The sequence below is a fragment of the Aythya ferina genome (assembly GCF_964211825.1).
Source record: "Aythya ferina genome assembly, chromosome: 2".
In the NCBI taxonomy this organism is placed as follows: domain Eukaryota; kingdom Metazoa; phylum Chordata; class Aves; order Anseriformes; family Anatidae; genus Aythya; species Aythya ferina.
Window position 1 is genome coordinate 9,398,918 of NC_140297.1, and position 24,221 is coordinate 9,423,138.

Sequence of the window (24,221 nt, forward strand, 5' to 3'; positions counted from 1 at the left end):
TCTATGAATTTTCTCTTTATAACTAACTAGAGGTTTTCAAGCAGCCCTTCAGATAGTGGTGCAAATGTCGTTCCCTCAGCACGTGAAACAGAACTCAGTTCCCTCTTCCAAGAAGAGGGAAGCCCCATATCTTTCACCTCTCAGGAGAGGGATGGTGAGCTCTGTGGAATTTGCCTAGGTTGCAGTTCTGCTTATGTTAAATTCTTAACAATCCACTGAAAAATAATCCAGTCTTTCAGCTGATACAGGCGACTTCCTTAACGACACATCCTAAATCCAGATCCAATTAAAAGACTTCTACTAGGTCCATCTCACAAGTGAAATTATTAAACTGCAACATAGACACACACCTACATAGAAAAACAACAGACTATCATCTAAACTACACTCTCCACTTGAACAGCACAAACCACCCTGCACTGGGTCTAATAGGTACTTGAATAGCTATTTGTCCATTTTCTGTATTGCTTTTCCTCATACATAAGCACCATCACCATGACAACATAAAATATTCAGTAACAAATACTTTACAGTTCCTAGCTAACATCAAACACATAAAACAATTTTAATTACCCCATCACAGCTTCAAAGGTGTTCACTCCACACACCTTTTTGCATATTTGTATGTGTATATACATATACATACATATATATACACACATGCATGTCAGTATAAAAAAACCTGGAGCTCCCAAAACAGCAAAGGAGAGCATTGCTTTTAAACTGGGAACCGCGCCTGATTTTAGCACAGAAGCCACTACTCCACCACCACGTTTAAATGCTGGAGCAAAGACCACGACCTCCTGTTATGAAAGATACTTTCTCTGACCAACTTTTATCAGAGACCTATTGAGAAGTGAAAGAAGAAAGGTTTGAGGTATGACTGAAAAGTAAACAAGAAAGGCAAAAAAAAAAAAAAGAAAGAAAATTGAGGCTAAAATAAGTCATATGCCTTCCAGAAAAGGATAACAATGGACAAAAGTCATGACATGAATAATCTTTGTTTTACCAACAAGAAGTAATTGTATGAAATGTGGACAGATGATTTATCCATGCAGTTTACAGCAATTTAGAAGAGAATTGGTACAATGGGATTTTAAAGAGATAGAATTTACATATTTTCCATAACTGGCATTATATATGCAGCAATGTTCTTTATCTTAGAAGCTGAAACTTAATACTGCTTTTGAAATACTTCAGAAGAAGACCTTGTCAAGAATTGCTGAATTGTAATGCTAAACACAAAAAGCCTAAAACGCTTACATAATATATTCATTGTAATTATTCATTAATGGATGTACAACAATTAAATTTACCCTGTAGCTCCTAGAATATAAAGAACTGCTCTGATACTTATAATTTAAGCTAACAAGTCATTATACCATCACTGAAGCAGAAAAAGTACTCCAAATAAACAAAGCTCATCATTCAGAACATTGAGCCTCTTCCTAATAAAAGTATGTTCACTGCTTTTCAGGCAACAGTAAAATACAGTCACAATTAGCAAACCAAACAATTTTACAGTAAGGGTGGAGGATTTGGATTCTCAGTCTCAAAATATTCTCAGTGTTAAAACTGATGAACATGTTAAAAACAAAGTGCACACAAGCCAATCTTGTACACAGTAAGCAATCAAATGTAAGCTAGTAATGATTGTTACATACTAAAATCTTGAACTCTGAGAGAAATATTCTGAGAGAATATTTATATAACATTACATAACATTAAGATCAATACATATGACTACTCAAAATTCTGTATTTGAAGCAGAATTTGTATTTACTGTACTGTAACTATTGTATTTGAACAAGCATACCATTGAGCTTCCTCTGAATTGCTTCTTCCTCTAAAGTGATGATATACATCTGCTCATCTAAGTCTTCAAGGATCTGTATTTGGAAACAGAAAAATGACCTAAGCATCAACAGAAAGTCACTTACCTTTTTGACTTACTTGGGTTTGTTTTGTTCGAATAACCTTTATATTTAAATATATATTCTGCAACTTCATAATGTCAACACAAAAAAAAAACACCATAGGAGATTATTCCATTATGTTACAGTTCTGTTTCTTTGCTGTAAATAAACTTTATGTTAAGTTTTAATTTCAGGTTAAAACTCTTATATTCAATTTCAGCCTAAAGAGACTACTTGGGGAACAGGGGAGCGACAGTACATCTAACCTATATTCAGGTCATTTTATATAGTGGCAGGGAGAAGATAAGTAACCTGTTGACCTTCACATTCAATTTAATTTAAACAAAACTAACTGCAGATTTTGAAAGAGTAAATTAAAAAAAAAAAAATCATATGCCAATATTTCAAGCAAATATAAATTGCTAGTGGAAGTTAAAAGCAAAATACATGAAGCCTACCTACCTTACTGTCAGGCACTTTGAATTTAAAGCTTATAAATAGCAAAAGAGTGGTACATATTTTCTTTGTATTTTCAGGATTGACTTGACTAATGAAAAGGAATGCAAGACCTAAACACACCCAAATTTTAGTAAATACAAACTAGGAAACATGACACCAAGGTCACTGGGGGATTTGCATATGGTACAAACTTTCCATTCCCTCACATATTCAGCACAATTACAATATATTATCTATGTTTAAAAGGTTCTAACAGGTGCCAACTACCTGCAGGCAAAGCCAATTTCACTAATTTAAGTACACCCCTAGGTAGTTTTCTTGCCATCCAGCCTTAGTTTGGTCTTACACCCTTAACGCCCAAACTCAGAACAAAAACCACACTTCTCAAGCATTTGCAAAACAAAGTAGGCAATACTGGCAATTAATATTAATACTAATAGTGGTTGTACAGCCTGGTAAGCCAGAGAAAGTCCACACTATTAAAAAACTGAAGAAAGCAGGCTTTTGTGCTATAAGACAAAATTGAAAACAAGTATATTGACTATAGAAAACCAGATGAACAAAAGAGATAATTGTGTAGAAGTACAACCATTCTATAAGAAAACACTTTAATGCCACTGTACCATCTATCAGATAGCACACAAGCACAGATTTGTGTAGCACTTACTGTTGGCTTCACCAGCAACTGACCCATTACTGTAAACATCCGTGAAAGTCCCACTGGCGTGCATACTGCAGAGGAAGGAAGATTACACAAAACAGTGATTTCTAAGTCAAAGACTGATTTTTCTTTGCAAGTACAGTGTTTATGTCACGTTACACATAAAACTAGGTACAGTTTTGAAAAGAACAGAACTTCAAACTCCAACCTGAACTTTAAAACTTATTGCTATTTTTCGATTTCAAACAAGACAAGCATCTCTCCAAGAGGATAGCTGATTTTTGTTATCAGGGAACACCATATAAACAGATATCTTACACTTGCTTACATAATTATTTATTCAAAGCATGTGGCACCAGAGGCTATGTCTATATGAGTATGTTCAGCAGTGCCAGGAAGCATTCCTGGGCACTAAGACTTGATTGTCTACAGGAGTAAATTGCAACAGCTATCCCCTGCATGATTTTGCCCTGGGCCAGTTAGCACTTTCCCCAGAAATTCCCAGGTGTAGTTCTGGAGCTCACACAGTGCAGGAACAAGGCAATGTGCACACAGACACCTTCTGGAAACTGCAATACCATGGATGTGGATGGTGGGTGGAATAACACTGCTTGGCCACAGTGCTGCTGAATGTTTCTGACATTTAATCTGCTAGCACAGGTGTAGCTGTAGCTGTAAGGTCAAGAGATCATGAAACCACCTTGCTGTAAAAGTTCACTGTAATTTCAGTTGGCAGTAGGCTCAGCTACCAGATTTTAAGCTACTTTCTTTTTTATGAAGTAACAGATTGCCCTTTTGATAGTAGACTTGATGGTTTCCAGGTATGGTGCACATATGCTTGTTGGGAGAAAGGATTAGACTCTGATCTTTCACTAATAATTTATTATCAACAGTTTAGGGAGAACAGCCTCCAAATACTAAAGCATGTAGGAGATGGAAGGAATTTGTAACAGCACAGATGAGGATATATTTATAGTTTATTTGATCATAAAGTAGTTAGGTTAAATAAGACAAGAAGCAGCAAACAAGATTTTAGTGAGGATTACGTTCATTTTTACTAATGAGTGCTTCACTATGGCTACTACACATTAGAGGAAGAATACAAAAGTATTGATAAAGACTACCCTTAGCTAGTCTTCCCAAACTATAGGGGGAGCCTGCAGGCAAAGGAGAGAAGGGAAGAGACTGCTGCAAATAACCCTCTCAATAAACCTATCACTTACTTCCCGATACACTGCTTCAGCAATTAAGCCAACTGCAGATCTAATGAAGCTCCACCCCAGCATCCACCCCTTTCTAACTGCTATATGCTGCCCTTTCAGCTACACGGGTAACAGCTTGGAGGGCTTTATGTAATTTCAGTGATTTGGTTGTTTAAGTTACAAATGAGTGCTCTAAAATTGGCATTTGATCCCAATGATTGGGGTGAACTGCTACACAGTAGCCCCAAAACACATGCTAAATTTTCAGCTCTGCTGAAACTGACAGCAAGGCACATGTAAAAGTCTGTAAGCCAAGTTCCCCATTAGGAGGTTGAGCAACTGTTGTGAATCAGTCTCAAAGAGCCTAGGTGTTCATGAATGAGATGGTCAGAATTATACTCTTTACTTCTCCCCCTTCCGTTACTGTGGATTTAAGAATCTCCACATACAGAGAACCTGAGGAGACTCAGCCAAGTTCTCCCAGTAACACCTTTCATAGACTGATCTGCTTAGTTTTATGTAAATGCCTCAAACTACCATCAATCTCAATCCTTTATCCATAGCAACAGCCCTATAAATGCTAGCTGTAAACCTTTAAAATCTAGAAAACAGGTGAAAACATGATGATCTAGAAAAGGAGATGATGTGCCCCCCCTTGGCTTTTTTTTTTTTTTTTTTTATAATAATTCGGGGGGCAGTGGAGGCATGAAACTATAAGTGCAGTTTGGAGCCTCCCATGATCTTTTCTACTCCCCTAAACAGGGACGAGAGAATTCTGTCTAGGACCGGTTGGAATAAGTTTGGTTTTGTTGTTGTTTTCAAAAACACTGCATTTGTTTTGTACAAAACCAAGTAACAGATCTCTGGACTGGCCAGATACTAGTTTCATGACTACGAAAGTTAGCTGTGTTGTGTTCTTGCTTCTGCCTTTACAGGAATATTTTTATTTAAAAAAGGGAGAAGGATAGTTTATTGAACACAGGACAAATTAAGTATTCTATGAAAATGTAACTGGTTTACAAACTTCAGAATTCAAATGTAACAAGTTTATACTAAGATTCTATCTTATAAAAATACATATAATTTTTCATATTCAACTTTCATATTGAAGAACAATTTCCTTCAGTTTTTAAAAAACAAATAGAAGCATTCATCTTTTGGAAAAAAAAAAAAAAAAAAAAGAAATCAGGGAAATACTTACACAGAAGTAACAAGCATCCCATCAGTGATATACAGGAATATAAATATGGGAGGTAGAATTCCCAGAGGTCTGCAAAGAACACATTAAGCACAGCCTTAGTTCATTATGAATAGACTACTTATGTCACAAATACAACTGAATTAGCTTCTTTCCCTAAGATTTCTTCTCCAGGATTGAAGAATTTCTGTGTTTTGAAGTATAAACTAAGAATTACTCAGTTAATAAATCTGCAGGCAACAAGCTGTCCTAGCACTTAAGCTTGAAAAATATCTTTATCTTTTATCCCTATCCCACTTAAATCACTTCCTTTTAACATATAGATACACAACATCGCATCCACAGGAGCAAGAAACATCTCACCATGCTAGAAACTGACTTAATAAGCTTACTGAACAGAAAAAATGGCATTAATTAAATTAATATGACTTCTCAACCTGCGCAATACTCAGAATATTTACTAGAAATACTTTTATTTGAAAATATCCATTTCTAAAATTAAAAAAAAAGACAAAAGCATTTTTTGTTTGTTTTTTAAAATTCCATACCATACAAAGACTCCATACTGGCAGCATCATTGTCTATGAGAGCTGAAGCCACCCATACGATTCCAAGGATAAGCAGTGCAAGAAGTATAAGCATTACAAGAGTTTCCAAAATGCGCGCTCTGATCCCCTGTGGGCAGAAGAGGAGAAAGAAAGAAAAAGAAAAACACAGCAAAAGAACTTTGAATCAGATATTTTCAAACATAAGAAAAATACAAATAAATAGCAGTTTGTTGTGCCTAAATATATATCCATGTTTTATCGCATAGACAAAAGAATAACATGTAATGTACATTTAAAATACAGCCTTCCGTGTGCATAAAAAAAGGAAGTACTTATGGCTTTATAATGCCTGGATTGCGTTTTTCCCCTTAAAATGACAGAAAGATGTTTTAAATTGCATATGCCTTACAGTTCTCATTAATCTCATTATTCCATAAAATATTCTTTATACAATATGATTTTGCCTGAGCATTTTTAAAAGATGGATTACTTTCCTAATACTTTCAGCAAAGAAAAGTGGATTAGCAAATTTTTATCTATGATTCCAATCAAGGGAATGGAAAGCCAATTATGGCAAATAGCCAAATAGCCCAGCAAGCATTAAAGCCCGCGTAGGTACAATGCACCAATTTCGTTAAAATACATTCTTCAGCTGAAATTGCTTCTGCACAGTCTACAGAGCCCTCAAGCGTATGGCCAGAGAACTGCTCCTGCTTGGCCTGCTCACACACCGCTGCAGCCGCATCCTACAGCTCCCAGCCCTGCATGCTCCAGGCTGAATCCAACTTCTCCCTTGTGCCACACAAATCACAGGTCTACGAGGTTGTACCGCATTTTTCCTCATGAGCAAATGCTGTAACTACTCTAATTGCCGTGTTACATCTGCGAATCTAAATATACCAAATAATACCAGAAATCCTTTTTAAGTACTGTTTTTTGTTTTTTTTATTAATAGTGTGGTCGGGACACTTTCTTTAGAGGTCTTTACTCTTAACAGAATTGCTGTTCACATAATTTTTTCTTCAGTTGTCAGCATGCGTCTCCACGAACAAACCCAATCTCCTGTTTCTCACACAGGCTCACCCGAACTTGGGCATATTCTACTGAAAAAAAATCTACTTCAGAGTTCAAAGAAGGGAGCTTTACTTCATTCTTTGCCCGCTCTCACTACCCCTTCTCTCACTGCTTAACACACTGCTTAACAACCTTCACACAACACATCCACTGAAAGTTAGGTTCCTGACACGACCGCGGCATCCAACGATGAATGAAGAACTTACACATCCCAACCACGTGCATTTATCTTTAGCATGTGCATTTATCTCCTATAATACATGAATTCCTCTCTGCCATCAGTCCCTACAAAACAGCCAGCATAAAGGTACCACGAACGAGAAAACAGACAAATAGAGACCTTCACACAACTCCCCTGAAGGCTTACGTGGGCAGATCAAGACAAACTCCATAAAGGCTCTCAAATACCAAATTTCAAACTAAAAGGTGGTATGGATAAGATATGGATTTGCTCCTAGGATGTATTTTGTGTACAATAAGCTACTTTGAGGTTAAGTTATTAAAAACTAATTTTTACAGTGCTCAGAAACTAGCTTTGTCTTCTCTGAGTTATTCTGAAGGCAAGCACCTAAGCCAAATATATGTATTTGAAGATGAAAGATGAAGATGAAAGCCGCATATTAAATACTAGAACTTCAGGAATAGGTTACCAGAAAACAAACGCATTACAGTCCAATCTTTGTGTTGTAGTTCTGTTCCCCTCCCCACAAAAAAAATCATGAAGTTATTGATTTTAAAAAGAGCTCTGTAAAAACAGCAATCTGAACTTAAGAGGTACCTAAATGCAGTAGGTTTGGCAAGTTTTATCTCCAAATTTATCTACATCAGTCCTCCTTTCAGTAAAGAGCACTAATACAGAGCCTTCACTGTGCAACAGAAGAAAGTCACAAGATTAGAAGAAAACCCAAAACAACCAAGGACACAAGAACACAGAGAGATCTGCTCCAAGCTTTACAAAATGCTTGATGACTCCTCTCCTTGGCAAAGGAAAATGTGATGCTATCTTCTGGGCTTCTGACGGCCTCAGCCCCAAGAAGTGGAGACCATTTTAAGACCATCTAGTTCCAACCCCCCTGCCACGTACAGGGATGTCACCCACTAGATCAGGGCTTTGAATAATTTTGACCTCAGAAAATTAGATCAATCTCCTTCCATTCTCAATAGATACACCTAACTTCACATTTCCATGATGCATCAACAGTACTGCAGTCTCTCATAGAGAAGCACAACTGACAGTTCACTCCAAGAGCGAAGCAGGTTTTATTTTTGCATTATAAACATGAGATACACACAAAATTCAAGAACTGACGATCATTACAAAAAAAATATTTTGGAAAGCTTTAATGAAGTGACCAGGCAGAAACATTTTGTCATAGGCATAACTGCCCAGGACTTTTTATTTTTATTTTTGTAAAGATGCTCAAGGACATAGGTGAATACTTACTCGTTTATGTGCCCACAGGACTGTGCTATATTTGCATACACACATAGAAAATTCCTGGAGAAGTGAGCTATAGATACTTGGTACGTTTTTTTTCCTGAGTAGGTTTGTTTGTTCAGGTGGGTTTTTTTTGCATAATATTCCTCAAAAAAATAATGTTTTCACATTAAAATTAGTAACATCACTAATTTAAGAGCTGGACCAAATGCTGTACTACTGACTCTTGAGAACAGAGGAAAAAGAGGTAGATACAAGCAAGAGACACATAACATTTCATTTCAAAGAAAGCAAAATTATGCAAACCAACCTTGAAATTCACTGCTGAATTTTTTGATTTTGTGAGCAAAGACCTCCCCACTGACTTTTTTTTCATTTTGGCTTAACATTTCTTCTTTGAGTCATTTCATTTGCCTTCTCTCCCACAGTCCCATTACATTACTCAGCTTTCTTAGACAAACAAAATGTCATGGCACATCTCTGTGGCACAGAACATATTGCCACTCCTGTTTCACAGAATACTTTACTGCACTTTTTGAATCTATTTACTCCCCATTTTTCTTTGTGGGAAACGGAACATGAGGTTTAGAGTCTGACATCTTCAAAAACAGCAGCAAACACATCTAAAACTGGAGATTTTAGACCATCTTGTAAGAGGATGTTTGTTGTTTATGTACAAGACAGATATGATGATGTAGCCTGAGTGCAGAGTTAACAAATGAGTACAATATGGAAACATAGTGTACATGTAGGTATGCAGGACCACTTCAAAGTAACATTGCAGCTAAGCAAGGAAAAGCTCAAGTCATACAGTGCTAAATGTCAGAAAAGTGACTGCATTTGTCACTTTTTGTTGGCAAGTGACAAGTTGGAGAAGTCCTTTGATTTCTCATTGGTGTGCAACTGGAAACCATGGAAACCTTTATCACAGAAAGGAAGGAGGAGACCTGCAAGCAAGCTGTGCACGCACATGTGTGCGTACTCCTGAGTACTGGGTAGGTGAGGGAGGGAGGTGCAACAGTCATCTTTGATTTCAGGCTTTTCCAGTTCAATTGTTGAACTGGGAGAGCACTTCCAATCACCGCTTAACATTCCCATGGAAGCTAAACTGATTACAAGAAAGAAGAATGGAAAAATAGTTCGTATTTTTAACTTTGCATATTGTTTTAGAGAAGGAAAATGAAGTTGTCCAAGTCTTCATCTGGTCTTCCTTTCCTAATGGTCCTGACCAGTAGGTAAGAACAGGGAAAGTACACACTACAAAACCAAATATCTTGCATCAGGTGTTTCAGAGACTTGTTCTATGTCAACTTTGAAACCCTGCAGTACTTATGTTAGCATGCAAATTTTGAGGTCAAATCCCTTGCTTTCTCTTGGCCTCTCTTTCTCCTAGCTTAGACAGCAATAATGTGAGTTAAAACAATGCACTGGAAGTGTTGGGAAGAAAAACCTATCTCTAGTCTTCAATTTGTGCATAATTTCTTGTGTAGGCCCAAAAATGAGAGGAACATTGTTCCCAACGTGGACTCATCCACTTAGCGCTGTTCTTTAGGAACTATAAGCCACAAAAATGACATTTATTTTGCTAGCCAGTAACTTTAGTTTTGGTAGACCAATTTTAAAAGTCTTTTTCCATGAAGGTATCTGACAAAAGATCAACTGTCACTGCTTCCAACACTACAAGCACACGATCATCTTTGATAATTGCTGAACAGGAAATCAAAACACATCAAAAAGCTTGCCATTTCCTCAAGTTTCAGATCATCCGTAAAGCAAAACAAACAGGCTTCTGAAGGTAAATTACCTGCATGGTTCCATGTTGTCAGGAAAGCAGAAGCTTGGCATCATAGAGGCCAACTTGATGCAAAAAATCTTTTTTGGACGGAGGATGGAAAACAATGTGGTCAACAAAAACTTCAGAAACTAATTACTATAATCTGATAGATACTACAATTAAGCTGTTTATTAAGACAATTGGGGAATTAAGACAATTGGGGGAAAAAGATTGGCAGATGGTACCCTCTAGCCCCACACCCCTTTATTTTTTCCAACTTCAAAGAAAGTTTCTCAGTCTAGACTCAACAGCTCACCTACACTTTTACTCACAGCACATTTTCAAAATTCATCCAGTTCTTTAAAGCATGCACTTAACCAAGTGAAATATTTTGTTAAAGAAAAGATGTCCAAAACATCAATCCCAGCAGCCTGGAACTTGCCAGAAGCCTAGTAATATCTGTCATCTTCTGTGTACACTAACGAGGGGTAAAAAAACAAAACCAAAAGATGAACAAAAAAAGCATTTGAAGCTTCCAAGGCATGCCGACAAATAAAAGCTATCCTAAGAACACATTCTAAGGATCTTGCGGTTTGTAAAGCCTTGAAGATGTCTGACTCTCAGGCTTCTTTAAAAATCAATTGCTGAGACATTCAGAAGTTTTTATAGATTGCTTAATCCTGAGCTACTTACACTGCCTGTAGCAGTGGGCCTAAGGGCTCATGTTTCCAGAAATGCTGTATTTGAGCAAGGAAGATTAATTATTTTACGTGTTATGTTGTTTGTTGTTTTTTTTTTTCATTTTATTTTTTAAACTCTGAAAGGCATCTTCAGAATCTTGCCATGTTGCCTTCATTCTGGATAATAAATAACCAAAATGTGTTAAAAACAGCACATGGCCTAAAAAGTGAATTCTTCTGAAAAGCCCAGTGAAGTACAAATAGCAACAACAGTTCTGAAGGGATGACAGATATCATGCAAAAAAGGCAAAACGTATAATTATTAAGAAAAAAAATTCCCTAATAAATTTGTAATAAATGGGATTATGATTATGCAATTGAAACACATTAGGATCTGTTTTACATTGTGTGTGTTTACACATAACACCTAGAGCTTGGGTTTTACTTTACAAAAGAATGTGTGTTCGACGATAATTTCTTACAGCTTTTCAATAAAGAAAAGGGAAACCTCTTGATAGCTGATTCAAGAATTTTTTCTTTCATTTTAAATTTTATAACTATTTTGTATTGTTATATGATATGATATTGCATTTATATCATCCAAATAGTTCACCATTAAGTTAGCATAAGTAACAAGTGAAGACCTTGCACTACACAGTGACTGTCCAAAAGGTTTCAGGTGTTTTGCCTGACTAGCAATTAGCACAGGAATCTTTCATTATTACAACGAATCACAGGGATAGGGCATAGGCTAGAAACCTGCTGAGTGCTCCCCTCTTCACTTAGAAGTCACAAAAATTCTGGAAAAGCTCAAAAGGACATCTCTGATGACTGTAATTCTTGCAAAGCTAGGATAAAACACGCACCACATGGCCAGGGAATGCACTGGTTTGTCTTCCAAGCGATGGTACAACCCCATGCCAGCAACTCACAAGCTGCTACATTTTGGGAAAAGATCACATAAACGATAGCAATCGAGACATTCCTTGCTCATTTTTGATCTTCCAGTTGTGATTAGAAACACCTTTTTCAACAGTTTAAGCTTTATAAAGATTTCAACATGTACGTACAGATAATATTTACCAAGAGTTCTTGCATTTTAACACCAATGAATGAGCAGAAGAGCTTCCAAAACATTATTTTCACTTTCCATAAAAGCCCAAACTGCTGGTAAAACCAAGGAACTGCAGCCCCACCTCAACTAAAAGCTTTTCTTCATTGGAACACTTCTTGGCTGTAGTAGTTTTGATGAACAAATTACTAGCTCCTATAAAATGGACATTTTTGGAACTACCTTACAGATACATAGCGTAACATGGATTTTGGGTGGTTCCACACTGTAATTTGTTTGCAAATTTTACAGAGGAAAAAGGCAATTATCAACGAAGTACAAATTACAGCGTGTTACACACGAGAACAAAGAGTCCTAACAATGTTTCTATGGTGCTGAAAACTTAAACACAGTTCTGCTTGGATATCTTGACCTCTCGCAAGGTAGGTAAACATTACTTTTTACACTATGCCCTGAGCCATAGGGAAAGCCTGGGAAACATTTCTGCAATCACAGCACACTTAAAATACACACGAAGCCTATTGTTTTCACGTGACAAAACGGAGTCTCAGTTTTCTTAAGATTTGCTTAGTGAGACGCTGACTGCAACAAACATGCATGCTAACATCTGGAAAAAATAAACAGAAGTACTAAAAAAAAAAAAAAAAACAGAATTACAGAAGGTACCAGATTGGAAATGTTATATATTGAAGTCTATTTTTTAGCACCTGATACCCTCTTCTCCTGGTTTGCAAGCACTAGTAAAGACCTCACCTTAAAGCACTCTATAATCATTTCTACGTTTTGAAACTATACTTTGAACAACCTTTGCTGTGACGTATTCAAGACAGTGCAAAAATGAATTTCTTTATAATTGAAAAAGAGGCATTCTCCATCAGGTATCAAGGAAATACAAACTAAATTTAGCATATGGATATATTTAGCTAACTCAAATTATTGAATCAAAACCAGCCAATGCCTCAGAACCCTCATAGAACAAACTAAACATTTTTGAGCAAGAAATAATGCATCCAGGCAACAGATTCAAGCAACAGGAAAAAAGTTTTGATGCCCATGCAGGAATTAAAGACTAACTAGCACTGACCATAGCTCCTCCACACCTTCTTCCCTTACACTGAAACTTTCTGGCCTGAAGGCACCTTAAAACCAAAATGAACACACTTCTCTCACAACACAGCAAGTATATTTTAAAGCTTGTATTTATTTTCTATTCATTACAAACCTTACAATTTAATATTCACAAAACAAGCAAGTTCCAGCTAATTTCTGCCAGTATCTTTTCCCAAGTGATTTCAGCGGTTACCACTCAATGGTTATCATCCAATGAAAGAGGTAGCTGAAATCATCTGACTGTACAGAATAGTTATACAGGATAACGAACAAAATCCAAGAAATTAAGACAGCAGAATTGGAGAGAAAAAAAAATGAAAATTAAAGGATCTTGATGGAAAAAGAAAGTATGATGTCTTTGGGTACCAGCTATAAACACGAAGCAAGAAGTACAGGGACTACACGTGCCCAATTGGAAATGATGGTATAAACTTGCATAACAAGGGGTCACCAAGAAGGTGTCTGTTTAGTAGACTGGTAGAGCTGACATCTCTCCAGAATACAGTACATGCAGTACATCGTGGAGTGCCAAACAGCTACACCCTCTTCTCCAGGGCCCCAGAAAGCCTTCTGGCCCTAACCGCTGTGTTACCGCATGTTCTGGTTCCATACCTGTCCAGTCTTCCTGTTGACACGATTGCATGCAAATAACTTGCTGAAATAGCCTAAGAACCAATACGAGCTCCCAGCAGATTTGCATCCTAACTACAAGGATGGAAAATTGTTCTCTCACCTTTTTTTTTTTTTTTTTTTTTTTTTTTACCCCCAGGGATCTATTGAACTATCCGAGACAAGACAAACTCCAGAATAACAACATGAGTCATCTGTTGTCTGTGTCATTGTTTCAAATACGTGGTTTCAAAGTACTTAAGGAAAGAGCACATGCCTGACTTCCACATCAAGATATCGTTCTTGCACATTTAACATAGAAATAATGTACTGGGAAAAAAGTCCTTCAGAATTTTAAAAGAGAAGACATACCAGTCTCATAAAAGCTAGACAGGATACCAGAGAAAAAGCAAATATCTACTAGGTGGAAGAAAATAATTACAGCCTATGGTTGTCACATGTTACAGCCTGCTCTTCCCTCATATGCAAAAACTGTTACACACACAAAAAGGGGAGTACGTCAAAGCTCTTATTAAAAAGGAGAAATGCACATCTCCTATTGCTACAATAGTAAAAGCATAAAACTGTTTGGGGGAGAAAGGCAGGAAAACGTGAAAGGATACATATAGTGAAATTATGGCTATCCCCTCACTATCCCCTTCTCCTCCTCCCCCCCCCCAAGTTTCCTCTGTTGTTCCATTAGCTAGCTCAGCCCTCACTAATTAGCTCTTAGGTGCTCCACTCCCTCCGCCTACCAAGTTTCCTACACTTTCCCAAGCCACCTGCAACAACAACAGGGGAGCTGTGGGATTTCTGACAGTGTGAGCCTCCCTACAATCACTTACTTTTGGATGAGAAAGATTCTTTCCTGCTAGACTGGAGCGATAGGAAGAAAAATAGATATTTTCCATCTTCTTTATAGCTTGGCAGAGGATTAAAATAAGTAACTTAAAAGTATAAAGAAAGACTTGGAATTTCTGATAGTGTTTCTGGTGGAAAGAAACCATAAAGATCTGTTCTCAGAAGCAAATGACACGTAGAACACAGATCACTATTAAAGTTCTAAAATAAAGAAAAACCTTGAGTTTTTTTTGGTGTCAATCTCTGCTATCCATGGCATGGGTAAATAAGATGAGGAAGAGAGCACCAGACTGCTACAAGTTCCTTTTAATAAACTGGGAAACTGTTCAAAAAAGCTGCACCAAAACAAATAGAAACATGAAAGTGGTCAGGGATGAGAGACGAATTCATTGCCTTCTTCAAGCCTTTAACTCAGACACGCATAATGCTTAGACACCTGCCTTTTTCCATCAACCGAAAGAAGCGACTTCTAGCTCCCCTGGATCAGTCATTTTAGGCACCTTGCATTTAAATACTTTCTCCCTTCAGTCTCAAAGAACAACACAAGTTTCTATTTAGATGAAATAATTATATGAATTTTATTATAAACTGAGAATTTACAAAAACTATCAAGAAATCTATCTCATGATTTTTAGATATGCAGCTATCAGTACCACAAACAAAAGAGTCTACAGAAGGTATTAACGTTTCCATGAAAAAAAAAAAACTTATTCATTTATGCCTTAAAAAGAGCATCTACAATGTCTCAATCATTTCAAAAGATTTCAATTCCAAGTTAATACTTTGCTGCACAAAAAGTCCAGTAACAAAAATAAAATATAACTCCCATAGGACTACATTTCTAGAACCTCCAGCTTCAATTCACATCAGTCTAAAATGAAGAGCTCCCAGCACAGTATTGGTAGCTCTACCACCTGTATGCTTTACAAACAAGTACTTAGCTTGTGTGTTTTTACTCATACAGATCTCTGTAAATTAGAATAAGCTCAAAGAAAAAATATAACTAAAAAAAAAACATAATAGATGCATTCACTAAGAGAGCAACAAAGATTCAGTTTACTCCATTTGGAGGGCTGCAGATACCTGTTAAAGCTTTTAGCAAAGAATTATGGAAATTCCACAAAATATGAGCATGCTAAATACAGCAGAACTTTGTAGCAGCAGAACTGCACAAGTTCAGAACGATGTAGGAGTGGGGAAAGCACAGGAGTTCAGCAATGCTTTTTGTTCCTGGCTCAGGCGAGGTGGAATAACTAATGCTCCAGTGCTAGCTTCTAGAGCCTAATTAGTTTCACAGATGACTACCTACTCATGCAGGAGTCACCTAATACAATTTCTTACAGTATGCTAGCAAAGTAATGGTCAGGAATCCGCATTTTGAAATAACACTAAGCTTGTTTGGGATTTTCCTTGCACAGTATTTTTATCCCAATATTACTAACAGGCTTTGTTTCATTCTGTTATTGTATAGATTTTTGTAACTGAAACACATGAAAATGTTGCAAGGCCATACCTTAACCTGACGTTTTGCTCTTCTATCAACTTTGAAGAACTGTTCGAAAAAGTAAATTATAATCTTAACCCCATAAACAACAGCAGAAAGGCAGAACCGTTGCTCAGCTATGAAGTCACAATGAGGCAGGTACTGCAGATAAGCTACACTGAATAAACTACACCTTTAGTTTATCTCCTGTTGCCTTATTTTCTGTAACTTGCTTTCAGGCATCTTTAAAAGAAGTACATTTTAATTTATGGAAGCAACCAACTGACATTTAACTACTTCAATGAAACGGAGCACAGATCACATCTCATCACATCTTGATCCAATGTGTGCAACAACCAATATCCACTTATTTCCCCCCTCAGCTGTCCTCAGATACAGAACTGTTATATATATTCAGCAAACCATAGATCTCCTTGTGGTAGTATAAAAAGGTCGGATTTTGCTCATAAAGTTCCCAGTGGAGTTAAGCAAGATGTTTTATAAAACCACATGAAATGTTTTATATATGTACAAAAACAAGTCCACACTAAGCCATTCTTCCTCAATAGCCAAAGAATGCATGTTATTCACCTAGAAGTTGCTGTCTTGTACAGAAATGCTGTCTTGTACTTTGTTCTTAAGTGTCTAAATACAGACACTACGCTAAATTACACATGTGAAAGTCTAGGTTTTGAAATACAAAAATGAATATAACAAACATTCCCAACTTCTTCTTGACCTGTAGAGAGTTCTTACCATCTTTAGCTTGCCTTAGTTACACTCATTCTGAAAGGACAGAAGAGATCCCTGCTTTACTTTTATACACAAAGCTGTTCTCCTCTCCTACTAATCCCCAGTATAGTTACATACTCCAATCACAGCTCCCCAACAGCAGCCCATGCACTCACATAACTCTTTTCAGAGTAATTTCATGAAATACATGTTTAAGATAAGAAATTCTTTTTTCCTCTGCAGAACTGCAAATAAAGGACCTGGTGGTATAAAACTGTGATTTTAGCATGTTTTCAGAGAATCCACTGTAGACACCTGTCAATGTGACATGGTAACAAGTAGAGCAGACTTCTATCACCTCCAGATATCTCAAGTTCTTCTCACATGCAGTATTAGATGTGCCTAAACTAGCCTTTACATCAAATTATAAGAGCACCAAGTTCAGGTATGCACAAGTTGTTTCTGAGACCTCAATGAAAGCAAGCATATGAAGATTTCAACTCTATTATTTTCAAGACAAAATTTACTATCAAATATACTCCTTCACTTGCATCTTACAGATTACGTTTAAGCTTGCATCTTACAGATTATGTTACGAGTTTGTATGACTGTCAGCTAAGTATGCTTTTATAAGGGAGGAGAAGCCCTGATCGAGCTACTTGCCAGATCAGAACCACAAAATAATCAGGATTTGCTTCTAAACAACAACAAAAAATGTCTAATAAATATTAAGTGGTGTCATTTTAAATGACTCTGCTTTAAAGAACTAGACTTCATATCTGAACTTAAGATGTTAGCTTATGTCAAAAATACAAAACCAAACAGCTGCCTTTGATGTGACTGATTAAACAACTTTTGTCTCTGGTATTACTAATGGAATGAGCAAATGGGCTGCAATATAAGGTACAATAATTCAGTTACATACTAGTAAACATTTCATAGAGATCAGAGCACTAAAGTTTCAGTTCATGCTGAATGATTTTATAGACAAATAAATAAGAGCTAATACCAAATAAACATACGCTGTCAACAGGGTACCTCAAGACTATTTGGTGAGCCATTACCCACAGTGGCCCATGGCTATTGCCACTGGAGGTACAAGCAAGCATAAAACATGAAGTCAAATGCTGTTTCCAAACAAGGTTCAAGTCTCTTGCGTTCTCCAGATTGCTTTCACAGAAAAAAAAAAAAAAAAAGCAGGACAAATGCAGAAAATCGACTGTTTAATTCAAGGCAATCTCATATTAGAAAGGTTTTCCAAGCAACCTTTCCCAGGATTATATTATAGGGACAATTTCTTTCCATGAAATACTTGTTGAGATTAGCAAAGCAGTTTCGAAATAGTTCAAAAGTACCTGTGAACAGATTTCTTCTATTGGTTTCATCACATGGCAAAAAAATATACTCCTTACTTTTGCTGTAGGTATCTGTAGGATTCTGGTTTAACAAAATGTAGAGCACAACATGATAGTCTATTTTTTAAGTAGAAAAACATGGAAATTAGAATTTCCACATCCACCAAAAAATGGAAGAAGCAGCCTTACTTATCTACATTTATTGAGGTTTACATTCCCAAAGCTTGAAAATGCTAAGCACTGCAACATGATATATTTGAAATTTAAGCAGAGTTCAGTCTTACTATTTAGTCTCATTAACATACCTAGGAAAATATGTTTTGCAATTGCAAAGACAAACGTATCTATCAACTCCAACACTGGAGATGGAAGATGTACATACGATGGCTACTCAGCAAATGACAGCCTATCTTTACAGAAAAAAAAAAGCTGTTTCTCTAAAAATGCTTGTAACTGTGCTTTTGCAGAGCTCCAATATTTCACTCCCTCCCCAAATAAATAATTTTATTTACACCACACCTTCTTAAAAGTAGTGCTCCAGAGAAAAAGAGGAAGGAAGTGTTTAAGAGCAGAAATCTCCATATTTCAGTATTTGGGGCAGAAGCCTTGTACCAGGTTTTACTCGCAAGGGCTAAGCTGCAACTGCTAACACAGGCAGGACTTGGCAGTCACGACAGCCAAGTTTTATACAGTAGCAAGCACTACGCAGTAAACTGTTCTGAGCTCTGGCCCATCTCACCTGCCTTAACCGTATGAATAAATTGCTACATGTTTAAGTGCTGGTTTTTATTAAAAATAAACTCAACTAGAATTCGGGAAGAGATATCAAGGGAAGGCAAGCAGATGGAGAGACTGGCTGACACATAACAATAGCTGGTGAAATATTACTCTTATTTTCTGTAATAAACACCAAGATCAAAACATTATGCAAGTTAAATTTCCTTGAAAGGTTCCCAGCAGGAGTTTTCCTTTTTGTTTGTGCAGTACGCGATTTCCTCTCACCCACAAAAAACATACCAAGAATGTGCATGTGCCACTAACACTAAGCAGCACTTCCTTAATCACTCATTTCCAACAATTTATGGATGATCAGTGGCAAAAACGAGCAAAAATAATGAAAGCATGCAATGAAAGCTCATTGAGACAAACCGGCTTGGACTTCCTACTCATTTCTGTGTCTCTTTAAGATGGGGGTCTGATACAAATTAGCCACTGGGAAAAAAGTCATCTGGTCATAAAATACAGTACAGGGTCACTTTTATGTAAGTTTGCCAAAAGGGACATAAACCAGGACAATTTCAAACTGTGACACAGGATAGAAGTATATTAAAAAAATCTTTGTTCCTCCTCCATTGTGCTGTCATGTTGCTCAGCTTTATAGACGTTCTGAGCACCAGCTCTGGCCTCTTCGCTTCCACCTGGTCTACCTAATTAATTAAGCAAGGAAGTTACCTCAAATTTTTGTACTATTTGTTTTTATTATCATGCACTTCTTTTGATGTTCCAGGAGTTAACCTCTTAATCCACAGACTCTGTGTGCTGTGTTCTGAACATTTTGGGATGTCTGGATAATTTGGATAATTGGTCAGGATGTTGCTGTCGCTCATGTTAAACTTTATGCCATGACTTCAAGTTCAAAGATCAGTATTAAGGTAAAATGCTTCATAAAGCCTTTTTAAAACTCTACACTCCTGATCACACAATATCTAGTTATACCAGTTTCTCACGGTGGTAAATGGCACTATTTGTACTTTCTTACAAGGAAATTACTCCTAAACATCTTTATCTTTGTCAACTTCAAACAAATACAAATTTCAGTTGAAGTTACATCAAGAGAAAGCATATTTTAAAGGTCAAGAAAAGGTACAGCAATTACCTCCTCAAAAAGGCTCGCCTCCTTCACCCAGCAGCATACATGTAGTTTCTGTGCAGTCTTATCACCCATGGAAACACCAGCACCATAAACTACAGAGCCTCCACTACAAATACCACAATTTCAGAATAATAAGGGATGAGGTTAGTTCTGACATTAAGAAACATGGCTGACACCTTTGTTTCATAGCTGTACTACAGAATTTGTGAAGGTCGACAGCAAAGAACTGGAAGAGGCTCTAAACAAGAAATAACTTGACACAGACTCTACAAAGGAAGACAAGAAGAATTTAGAAGGACATCAAGATGTTTTTAAGACTGGTACAGGACATTAAAGTTACTTCAAGCTATCCCAATAGTTCAGTTAATAGCATTGGCTAAGGCTTAATATATTGAAACGATCTCTGACTACTTCAGTAATCTTGAAAAAGCTGATTCACACATCCGTGTAAATATGCACGTGTGCACAAAGTTACACACGATGGGTACAGATATATACAGATATACATACACCCATACATACACTACTCCAGTTAACAGAAGCCTGCACATGCAAGGATGGAAATAAACTATAGCAAGCACTTAAGCTCTTTAAAAGGGCATGGGCAACCCCCCTTAGGCCCAAAATGCCCTTTTTGAATTACCACAGTGGTTTTAATTAAAAACTAGGCAGAAAATCAGTTTGATTTCCAGTACAACATTGCATCCGTCCACGGTGAGTGCCTAATTTCCGTATTTCTCCCCTCTGTGCAATACCCAAGTGCTTGGTTGTTTTAAACTGTTGCCCTAGGGAAGTCAAAGAGTCTGTAAGAGGGGCCATGTGCCATTTAGTAAGTATACTAGCAACCAAGAAAAAAAAAAAAAGCCATGGTAAATTGGAAGATAGTTAATCAAACCCATTCAGATTCATGAAACTTAAACAGTTAAGGGGGGGGGGGGGCGATACATCCAGAAAATAATATGGAAAGAAAAGGTACACAAAACTGAAAATGCTAACCTATGAGCTATCTGAATAAAGCTTGCAACAAGTTCACATGATAAGTAGGTAAAAATCAACTTTTAGCATAATCTGTGATAAACACTCAGATGAAAACTTTGGGGATTGGGCCCCTATGTGATAATGACAAACATCACTGTCACGACTTAAGCTGAACAAAGAAATCCAATAAAAAATGAAAAAGATGATTCAATTTCAGAACTGAACTTCTTATTCATTTTTTCAGAGCTTCTATTAAAATCCAACAAGTAGTTCTTATACAAAAACCTTCAAATGGACGTCCTGACTGCACGCCTAAATCCCAAGTGACCCATTTATTCATTATAACAAAAGTAATTCAATGACAAATTTAAGATGGCCTGCATAGAAGCTTCCCGTGGAACAGTCTTTTCATCCAATTTTTACCCAAACAGGTATCTAAAAAATCAACTGCTTTCCCTACTCCATATGCCCAGCTCCCAGCTGAAAGATTAAAGACTCCATATCCTGTGCTAAACGTCTTTAGTCAAGATCTTCACATTTACAATATGATCGTTCTTCTCTTAACTGCTGCAGGTTTTGCCAAATGTATGAAATATTTCTTTAAATTGAGATCACTAAAATCTGATTTTGCCAATTAACAGTAATAGCATTTGAATGACTTTTTTTTTTTTATAACCCTGGCCCATTAGTCTGATGTGATGAATGACAAAATATGATGACATTTTTTTAAAAATAATTTAAGTACAATCATAAACAAAGTAGTTTCTTAAAGTACAAGAATTCTACACGGTAATCATCATTTCAAAGTCTTGTCTGAGGAGAAAGATAACTGATGTGCCAAAATATTACATAAGACCTTTCTTGACACCTGCAGACACATAATGGTTTTATCTCATCTAGCTTTATAAATGGTTCCAAGTGTAAACATGCAATAGCGACCCAAATTCTCTTGACACTGGCTACCAATACATCCCATTCATATGCTTGATAGTCAGACCATAACTTAAAGTTTTAGGTAAAGTCCAAGTTTAGCGCAGCTGGGTTGCATAATGCATTTATTGCAGACAAATCTACAAGTCAAGGGGACACACCGGCAGTACCATACACAGTACCTTAAAGAAAAAAATCCATGGTTTTGGTTGGACTGCAAAAGACAAATCCCGCTAAAGTCAGCTAATTTACACATGAGCTCTAACTAGACACTTATAGACAAAAGCCAAATGGAATAGCCTCCACCTGGAAACTGAAAGGTCAAACTGAGTTGCTGAAAGTGTTCTCAGCCCTATGGATACCTGAGGGAAAGGAAGGAGAGGAAAGCAGAACATTTTCCAGCCATGTGGGATAAGCAGAGTTAGCCCATGATCAGACTCCTTTGATGTTGAACTCATTAGTGTGATCATACTGCAGTAACTTGGATACATCCAGTGCAGTCAGTAAAACATAACGCTGCAGCTGCATCGGTGAGCTCAGACCAGGCTATCAAAAAAGTACTTACACACCATCCTGCTTGACCCCACACGTCCCTCCTGACACAGCTATCTTGCTCAGTCTATGTAATCTACCAATAGCTTCAATGGAGGAGTAAAACCCCTATTTCTTCACATTCTTTTCTCTGAAATTTTGAGATTTTCCCCATGCTATGCTTTCTAAGTATCTTCTTTCTTTGCTTTCTCCTCCTGTTCTCTCAAGGGTCTACTTGAACCCTAAAATCCCAAACTGGATGTAGTACTTCATTGGAGGCTTTCCCAATTCCACGAAGAACAAATATGGCAACTTAATCTCCATGACGCATTCTTGTCCATACAACCAAGACTTGTTTTCTACCCCACCATAATCATCACCTTGCTGATTTATGTTATATATGATCCATCAATGACTCAGTCTTTTGTATCCACCCTCAGCAGATTTCATTCTCCTAGTTTTAGGCCACTTTCCAATATCCTTTGCTTTCTAATAACTGTCATCCAAAGGGTGGGGAATTTTCTTGTATAGCATCATTAGAAACAAAAAGTGTAATCACTTGGATGATAAAGATTAATGAAAGCATGCTACAACTGATCCCCAGACAATTGACTTCAGTTATTTGATATTTACAACTTAAAATTGAATTTGCCATGCCTCCCATTACAGTATTTTTTTGTTACATTTCTTTAGTTCAGATAATATAATAGAATTATCATATTACTCAGAAATTGCTTTCCCCAGTTCCATGGTTCACTGAAATAGTCAGCCCTACCAACTTTCACATATCTAACTAAATTATCATAAACGGGTAGAGAATAATAAAAAAATTTCTTCACATACTGTTAATACTGACAATCAGGCAGTTGGACTAGATGATCTTTGAAAGTTCCCTCTGTTCTATTCTAAGGAGAACTTTATATTATAAAATAGACCTTTATAACTCACAAATCCAAGTTGTTTTATTTTTTTTTTATATATATATTTTTTTTTTAAGTTTTCCTTGGGTCATCTATTATCAAGTCACCCTTTCTATTAATAAGCTTGTATTTCTTTGTTGCTTTATTACCAGTATATGTATCGAACCTTCTTTTGTTTTAACATCCCCCAAAAATCCTTTTCCCCCAAAAAAAAAATTTAAAACATTTTAAAACACAAGGTAACCCACTTTCTTGATGCCAGTGTACATGCCATATATTGTATACTCACTTCACCTGCTTGTGCATATACAAATGTGCAATCTTGAATATAAGCATATACATCCCAGCATAGTCCTCCCAAATCTGTAATTTGTTCCATCAGAATTGAGGACTGAAGATGGAATATGTACTGTAATCACTCCATATGTATTTAACAGTATTTTCCTACCTTTTTTAAGCCAGCGAATCCTTCCGATTCCAGGAAGAAAAAGGCAAAGGGCATCAACACAAACAAACATAAATTGGAAAAAAGAGAAGCAAGATTCCACAACCCTGCAATAAACAAGAAAGTGCACATGGTAAGTTTCTCAATTTAAAAAAAAAAAAAAAACGTTAATGTCACAGTTTCCTTCTTTACGTGTAACAATGAAGCATACATTAGTACTACAAAGTCAGTTTTATGGATACACACACATACATAGTTACCTCCAGGTCATCACCAAAAAAAGCACTCCTTTCTCTGCATAATAAGCTACTGTCAGAACTGGATATCAACTTCAACAGCAGCAGCTATCTGAAACCTCAGAAGAGAGATTGC

General features: G+C 36.8%; 1 protein-coding gene across 3 annotated transcripts in view; it reads right to left on the reverse strand.

Annotated features, from left to right (window-relative positions):
- The window catches only part of LMBR1 (limb development membrane protein 1), a 65,718-nt gene that overhangs the window by 15,657 nt on the left and 25,840 nt on the right, over nucleotides 1-24,221 (reverse strand). For all 3 annotated transcript variants that reach the window (XM_084507485.1, XM_084507486.1, XM_084507487.1), the window contains 5 exons: nucleotides 23,853-23,956; nucleotides 5,985-6,111; nucleotides 5,440-5,508; nucleotides 3,043-3,107; nucleotides 1,817-1,889 (listed from right to left, as the gene is read on the reverse strand). In XM_084507485.1, coding sequence (XP_084363611.1) covers nucleotides 1,817-1,889; nucleotides 3,043-3,107; nucleotides 5,440-5,508; nucleotides 5,985-6,111; nucleotides 23,853-23,956 — 438 coding nt within the window. The remainder of the gene's footprint in view (nucleotides 1-1,816; nucleotides 1,890-3,042; nucleotides 3,108-5,439; nucleotides 5,509-5,984; nucleotides 6,112-23,852; nucleotides 23,957-24,221) is intronic.